Here is a 7,571-nt window from a genome sequence, read left to right as displayed (position 1 = left end):
GTTCTCTCACTTCGTCTCGATGGGTCCTATTGCTGCACGTGTTGCTTCGTCAGCTCTTCTGGCCTTTGTTCCAACAGCAGCCGAAACTCGAGAGCTTTTGTCCCACAGTAGCACTGGCATGCTTATCGCTCTGGCATCATAAAAATGCTGTATGATTTCTCATATTTATATTGCTTCTGCTTATTTCTATATCCGGTAGATTTTCTCGGATCGCCGGTAATAAAGCTATAAATGCTGTGCTAGCATATGTGACTTCTAGGGATAAAAATGCTTGCCAGCAACCCAGGGACCTTATGCATGCGCGAGTCGTTATATAATATAATATATTAATATTATATACTTAACACAGTGTATAAATTTTTCTTCAAATAAAAGTGTCAACAAAGTAAAAAGTGTTGCTTTTTTTTAACAACCAATAATGAGTGTATAGCAGGTGTAACCCCGCAAAAGTGAAAATGTGTGCAATTGACGTGATATGTGTGTAACATGTGCTCCCGTGCGCGTGTATATGCGCGTGTGTGCGTCCGTAAGCATAGTATCGTATGCATGTAGTATGCGCGGCATATGCGTCCGTGTGCGTATATGCGTGTCGTGAGTCCATATGCATAGTATGTGTGTCGCGCGTCCGTGTGGTGTATATACCAAGACGATAAGTACACGCCCGTATGCACTGTATGCTTGAGTTTCGATGCAAATAATTTCAAACGCAATGAACGTCAATGTAACAAACACAGAGTTACGGCGCGATTAGTGGCATTGAGGGCGGTTCTACATAAGATTTTTAACTGAGTTTCGGACTCCGTTCGGACGCATCGGACGGATAGTGCCAACTTTGAATAAAAAATATTCCTTCTATCGAATTTTAACCTCACAATTTTCGGTCTTGTTCATGTGGCGCCGTTCAGTCTTCAAATTAATTTCGGAGCAGATCTGCGTGACAAAAACATCAAAACAATAATATGGAAGTGATAGCAGGAGAAAATATAAACAATTTATTCTGTGTTTGGAACCTTTATAGAAATGTGATAGAAATAAATGAAGTGAGGGAAAAAGCCAGACGTTGGTGGGCAAAGCCACACATTCTTCATAATTACTTAAGTGGTTATGGCGGTTATAGGAGCGTCTTTTGCTACTTTAAAATGAGTGACGAGGAGGAATTTTACTCGTTTACCAATTTTACAATTCATCAGTTCAACTTTGTTTACGATATGGTGCATCCGTATTTAATTAAAATGAGTAACCGACCTCCTCTACCACCTCAACTCCGATTCGCAGCTGTGTTAAAGTAAGCATAATAAATAAATTCATAATGAACATGTATTTAACATGCAATTTATATTAAACAAATATTGTTTTATAACAGTTATCTCGCCAAGGGTGACACCATATACAAAAATGCAACGTTCTACTCTATTGGAAAATCAACAATGTATAAAATCATACCAGAAGTGTGCAAAATCATTGGTACTGTCCTAAGTCCCAGATATTTGCGTAAACCATCAGTTGCAGATCTAAGAAGAGTAGCATATGAATTTGAAGCTCTAGACTTTCCCCATTGCGTTGGCGTGTTGGATGGAAAGCACTGCCATATAAGAAAACCCAAGCACTCAGGTAGTGCTTATTACAATTACAAAAAATTCTTCAGCATCAATTTGTTAGCCATATGCGATTACAACAAGAGGTTTCTCATGATAAATTTGGGAGGATACGGTAAAAAAACATTAATTTTTCAAACATATTGATACTTACATGGTTTAAAACAAAAACCTTTTTTGCAGGTTCTTTAAATGATGCTTTCACTTTCAAAAATAGTGACATTTGTGAAGGGCTGGAAAATGGTAGGATATCTCTACCTGAACCAGAAATTATTCCAGGCTCCAATGTCTTCTCACCATTCTTTTTAATTGGTGACGGAGGCTTTCCCCTAAAGCACTACTTGCTGAAGCCATACATGCAAGTACACAATATGACACCAAATATGCAAATCTTCAATAAAAGATTGAGTCATATTAGGCAGACTGTGGAGTGTGCTTTTGGATTATTGAATAACACTTGGGCAATTCATCAGCAGAACCTACGATGGAACTTGGATACAAGTGAAGATATAATTTTTTCCACTGTCTGCCTCCACAATTATAGAATTACTATGGAGCTACAAGAAGAAAGAGGATTTATAAATCACTGGATTGATGCCCCAATTGGATTCATTGAAAACTGCCAAGATGGAGTTCCAAGGCAATTCAATGCTATACAGCTCAGAAATCAACTCGCAGACTACTTTGTTTCACCTGCTGGGGCTGTCGCATGGCAATGGGCAAGAGTATAAATTATACAATTTGAAAGGTACTGCATACATTATTTATTATTGAAACTTACATTACTAGTTTTGATCACACGAAAATTCTCTCTGAAGAATTTTTAAATGTCGAATACTGTAGTCTTCATGTATTACTAAAAAAACCGGTTATAATTGTTATAACTCTACATGTTCTTGGAAAAATAATTTCAATGAGCATGTGAATTTTAAACTCAAATATGATTTCAAGTAATCTAATTGACGTGTTCTCTCTTTTTTTCTACTATTATGCATTATTGAATTCTTTGTTTCATATTTCAAAAACTAGTACAATTCACATAATCATTAAATTGATTTTTCCAAAACCATGAGCAATGATAATTCTATCATGTCGTAAACAGTCCACAAAATCATTTCATTAGTTTGATAGTAATTGAATAAAAAATAGTAAGGTTAATATCATATTAATGAATAACTTTTGAATTATTTTTATTTCATTGTATTAACTCTTTATTTGAATCTTTATTGTAGGAACTTTATTTATTAATATAAAAATAAACATGAGATTACATTTAAATTCATTGTTTCATAAATGTTTCAACTGATTCAAAGATTGTAATTAAGGCTTCCAATTGATCATCTATTGATGTTAGCTCCTCGATGGCTTTACAAAAAATTATTATAATATCAAGCATAAACTGACAATTAATTGTCACTCTGTTCAAGTCGTCTTCTTTTTCTTCCTGCGACTTATCCTTCAAGTCATCTTTTTCTTTCTGAGACTTATCCTTCAAGTCATATTCTTTTTCTTGGTGCGACTTATCCTTCAAGTCATATTCTTTTTCATTCTGCAACTGGTCCTAACACATGGGAAATTTATTTTTAGTCACTGATAGTTGCTGAGTTATAAATTGAAAGAAAATGTTGCTAATTAGGTACCTTATTGAGTGAAGCTATGACAATGTCCTTGTACTCATCCAGAAAGTCAATTTCTCCAATTGAATCATCACCATTTGAATCAAAAATAGAAGATACATCTGGAAAATTTTTCAGCAAAAGATCAACTTCATCCTTCTGATTATCATTGGGGAAAAGAATTTTGAAAGTGTCTGGACTTAGTGCATTTCTCAACTCATCCCTTTCTTTTTCAGAAAGACCATTATCTTCGGGATAAATCTTATCCCACTTGGCAACTTTAACATCATTTTTATGGCCAATGTGATCTTCTAAAAACTTATATTTTAGATAACTCGCGAAAAAAAAAAAGATCTTTTTAAGATCTTTTTAAGAACGTCTCAATTATGAGCCTCAGTGAGATGCTTTGAGATGTTTTTAAGATGCTCAACAATTGATTTTTGCTGAGACGTTTCCGAGATCTTATAAAGATGTTTTTTTCTCGTCGAAAAAGACTTAAACTTGACGAAAAAACTGGAAATTATCTTTTTTGGCGAGAAAAAAACATCTTAATAAGATCTCGGAAACGTCTCAGCAAAAATCAATTGTTGAGCATCTTAAAAACATCTTTTTTTTCGCGGAAATATTCTCGCTTTGTATCGTTAAGATAACGGGCTGTGCCTAGCTCTTTGTTGAGCTTCACAAATCTGTCTCGCGCAGCTCGCCATGCCTTCAAGATTTCCAAGTCTGTTAACAAATAAAAGAACACATACACTTTATATCAAAATATATATCACTTTAATTTATAGTACAATTCGACTGTTATAATTTTTTACCTGATACCTCCTGGTTGAGGGAATCTATTACTCGCACTTTGACGGCATTCAAAAATGCCGATGTAGTATTATAGCTAGACATTTTTTTATCTTTATCGTACATAAATGCATAATCATCAGTCTCCGTGAGCACCTGTACTATAATGTCGTCTAAATTCATGTTGTTTCGGTCTTTTTTTTATTTTTATATGTTAACTTTTGTTAACGTGAAATTGATGACTGTTGAAGTACTACTGTGCAAGTAACTTATTCGTTTGTTTTTGCAGGAAGCGATGAACTGAAAGAGCGATGTACTTGGGGAGGGGAGAGAAGTTGTTAACCATAAAACCGATGTAAAACAGAAAATCCTTCTCATTTGTTCCCGATACGTTGAAGAGTAAACAAGTTTCTAAAACACAAGTACAGGTTGTGTCTTTGCTTTGTAACAGCTGAAAATTATATACGTTATAACAATGGCACTTCGTTTGGAAATTATTATCCATGAAGTAATGTCAAGGCCATATCTTTTTAATAAATTTCACGAGGATTACCAAGATGGGCATAAAAGGCAGCGAGGGTTCGATGAAATCGCAACGCAAGTTAATAATTTCATAATTTCGGTGGACCGAAATGCCGAACTTTTAAATGGTGAGTGCCTCTGATTTTTAATTACTGGACTCGAACTAGTAACTTTCAGACACGCTTCGCGTTAAATTTTGTTAAAACTTAAACTTTCATCATATTGAACGTGTATTTTTTGATAATTAAGTGTCTTACAACAATAAAATCTTTATTTTCAGGCAAAAATATAGAATGTCTATGGAATCAACTGTTAAATGATTATAAAGAGGCTCGTAAGCAGATGAACAGTCAGAGGTCTGGCGATGGATTGAAAATAATCCATTTTTCATACATGCGGGAGATGTCTTTCATGGATCCCTATCTACAGCAGAAACAAGTATTGTCCAGTTTGAACCAAAGCAACAGATTAAAAAGGAAAAAAGTACTACAGGCTCCTCAATCAACCCAGAAAAAAAAGGTTGACCCAATTGAGAAAAATTGTGCGATTAAGCGTATAAATTCACAGATGGAGAATATATTAAACGCTTTCCAAGCCAATCTCTCTGGGACTCCTGCTGATCCAAGAAATTCTGCACAAAGTTCAACTGCTGCTCCAGCGTACTACCCATTCAATGCTGCTCTGCCTTCAACTTCTGGAGAAGCTGCATCAACCTATTCTCACCCTCTGAACCCTGCCATGCCATCGACTTCAGCTGCTACTCGAGATTACTATTCTTTTCATTCTGCTGTGCCATCGACATCTCAAGAAGTTGCTTCTCACTGTCCAAACCGTACTGTGCCATCGACTTCAGCTGCTACTCCAGATTACTATTCTTTTCATTCTGCTGTGCCATCGACATCTCAAGAAGTTGCTTCTCACTGTCCAAACCGTACTGTGCCATTGTCTTCAGCCGCTGCTCCAGATTACTATTCTTTTAATTGTGCTGTGCCATCAACATCTCAAGAAGTTGCTTCTCACTGTCCAAATCGTACTGTGCCATCGAATTCAACCGCTGCTCCTGCTTACTACTTCATAAATCCTGCTGTGCCTTCGACATCTGAAGAAGCTTCATCAGGTTCTTCTCACCCTCTCAACCGTGCCGTGCCATTCAGTTCATCAGTTGCTCCTACCTACTCGCTCATTAATTGTCAGCCCTCTACGTCTCGAAATGCTGTATCAGCCCCAACTTACCTTAACGCTGTCCCATCGACTTCAGGTAGACCTGCTGTACCGTCGACTTCCACCGCTAATGATACTGCTGGATTGGATGTATCAATAAGAAACAATTTATCCAACCCCAGTTCAGATTACAGCAACATACTTTGGGAATCTTTTCAAAAGGTTCCAGCTGGTCAAGAGTTAAATTGTTTCAAGCATGTACTTAAAGATTTTCTGCAGTTTCGCAGAACACTGAAGAAAGAATGATGGACAGTAATGAAAATAATAGTGTAGGTTTTTTTACAGTGTTTTTGTTATTGGAGTTTGTAATTTTAAGTTTTTTGTTGCTCATATCTTGAAAAAATCATTTTAACGAGCATGTGAATTAATTCTTTTCCAAGTGATTAAAATAACATATTTTTTTTATTTGTAAACTATTATCAACTATAAAAACATTTGTTTTATATTTTACAAACCTGTAATTCACATGCTCGTTAAATAGATTTTTCCAAGACTTTCAGTTCTCATATTCCAAAATGAGATAACACAAGTGACTAAACAATGATTCCGACAGACTCAAGTTGTCACTGATTTTGAATATAGCATATAGGTTTATTCCACATAAACAAATGGAAGCTGTGTACTCAGCAATTACTGAGTTCCATAATAAAAAAAAAAGTACAATTTATTTTATAATAAAACATTCCTGCTCGGAAAGAAAAAAAAAAGGTTTTTGTTTTCATTCATGGTTTTGGAAAATTGAGCATGTGCTCATTGAACTGATATTTCCAAAACCATGATTAAGGAGACACACCAGTGTTGAAATAATAAAATTAACATTTGATATTATATTATTAACCGTTTTATAATTTACACGATTTAGTAAAAGTATTTGATATAATATAATGTTTTTTAAGTCTTATTTTTTTATGTAAACAGATTTCTAAAAACCTAATTTTACATCACACAATTAAGGTTTATATTAAATAAAGAAAAACAATTGACTTATAAGAATTTTTATTTTATACAAGAATTTTATCTTTCCATATAAATAAATGATGGTTTGAAAAAAATGGTTCTTTAATTTATCCTTTACATGTTTATGTTTATGTTATTTTAAATGATTGAAAAAATTTCATGTTTTATTTATAGTTTTCAAGTTGAACTATTCGATTGCATCTAGCATTTAGTTGATGAAATGTATTAAAAACTAACTATGTCCGAAGAAAGGAACATTTCAACAATGTCATGTGAGTTTATAAATGATGGTTCTTTAGAACCTTCACATTCTGCAGCTATGGCTCTTTTTGTTAAAATTGGATGTAGCTTCTTTATAAGCTGCAAAGTATATTTGATACTATCTTCAGGAACACAATTTGTGCCAGCATATGGACTTGGTAGTATGATTTGAAAAGAAAAGAAAAAAAATTGTTAGAAGATTATGAATAGGATATGTAAAAAATTTTAAAAAATATTTCAAGTACTTATTATTTTTTGAAAAACAAAAGGGACATGAAGATTCAAATCAATTTATATTCAAAATTATATATATTCTAGTTTGACTAGAATAATCTTCCATTGCCTGTAAAATTAAGCTGGAGTACACATGATTGCACGCCATAAATTAAATGTATAATGATTCTGTTGGCTTACACTCTTGTATATAATTATAAAAACCATCATATGTATCAAGCAATGATAATTTGTCTCGATGATAAGAAATTTTATAAACACAAAAGACATTAAAACATACTAGCTGGTAACAAAAGCAAAACACATAATGGTTTGAAAAAAAATGGTTTTTTTTTATTTATTCTTTACATGTTTTTGTATTTGTTATTGTAAA

General features: G+C 33.9%; 1 protein-coding gene across 2 annotated transcripts; it reads left to right on the top strand.

Moving 5' to 3' along the window:
• The first annotated feature begins 2,202 nt into the window (after positions 1 to 2,202).
• Positions 2,203 to 6,599, top strand: LOC111693278 (mucin-5AC-like). 2 transcript variants are annotated; one of them, XM_023457628.1, is made up of 5 exons: positions 2,203 to 2,343; positions 4,293 to 4,653; positions 4,806 to 5,291; positions 5,391 to 5,490; positions 5,590 to 6,599. In XM_023457628.1, exons 2-5 carry the CDS (start codon positions 4,479 to 4,481, stop codon positions 5,990 to 5,992), a joined length of 1,164 nt encoding a protein of 387 aa, XP_023313396.1. In that variant the 5' UTR covers positions 2,203 to 2,343; positions 4,293 to 4,478; the 3' UTR covers positions 5,993 to 6,599. The 2 variants fall into 2 exon arrangements, with proteins under 2 accessions (XP_023313396.1, XP_023313395.1); XM_023457627.1 differs by having other exon boundaries at positions 4,806 to 5,490.
• The last annotated feature ends 972 nt before the right edge of the window (positions 6,600 to 7,571 follow it).

Source organism: Trichogramma pretiosum, unplaced genomic scaffold (assembly GCF_000599845.2).
Source record: "Trichogramma pretiosum strain Unisexual culture from Peru unplaced genomic scaffold, Tpre_2.0 scaffold202, whole genome shotgun sequence".
NCBI lineage: Eukaryota > Metazoa > Arthropoda > Insecta > Hymenoptera > Trichogrammatidae > Trichogramma > Trichogramma pretiosum.
The sequence above is the reverse complement of the archived record's forward strand: the minus strand, read 5'-3'. Positions and strand labels throughout refer to the sequence as shown.

Excerpts from the sequence above, each read along its gene's own strand:
- LOC111693278 (XM_023457627.1), top strand. The coding sequence starts at position 4,479 with ATGGCACTTCGTTTGGAAATTATTATCCATGAAGTAATGTCAAGGCCA. Across the intron at positions 4,654-4,805 it reads AAATGCCGAACTTTTAAATG|GCAAAAATATAGAATGTCTA; the intron begins GTGAGTGCCTCT and ends CTTTATTTTCAG. Across the intron at positions 5,491-5,589 it reads TCTTCAGCCGCTGCTCCAGA|TTACTACTTCATAAATCCTG; the intron begins TTACTATTCTTT and ends CGCTGCTCCTGC.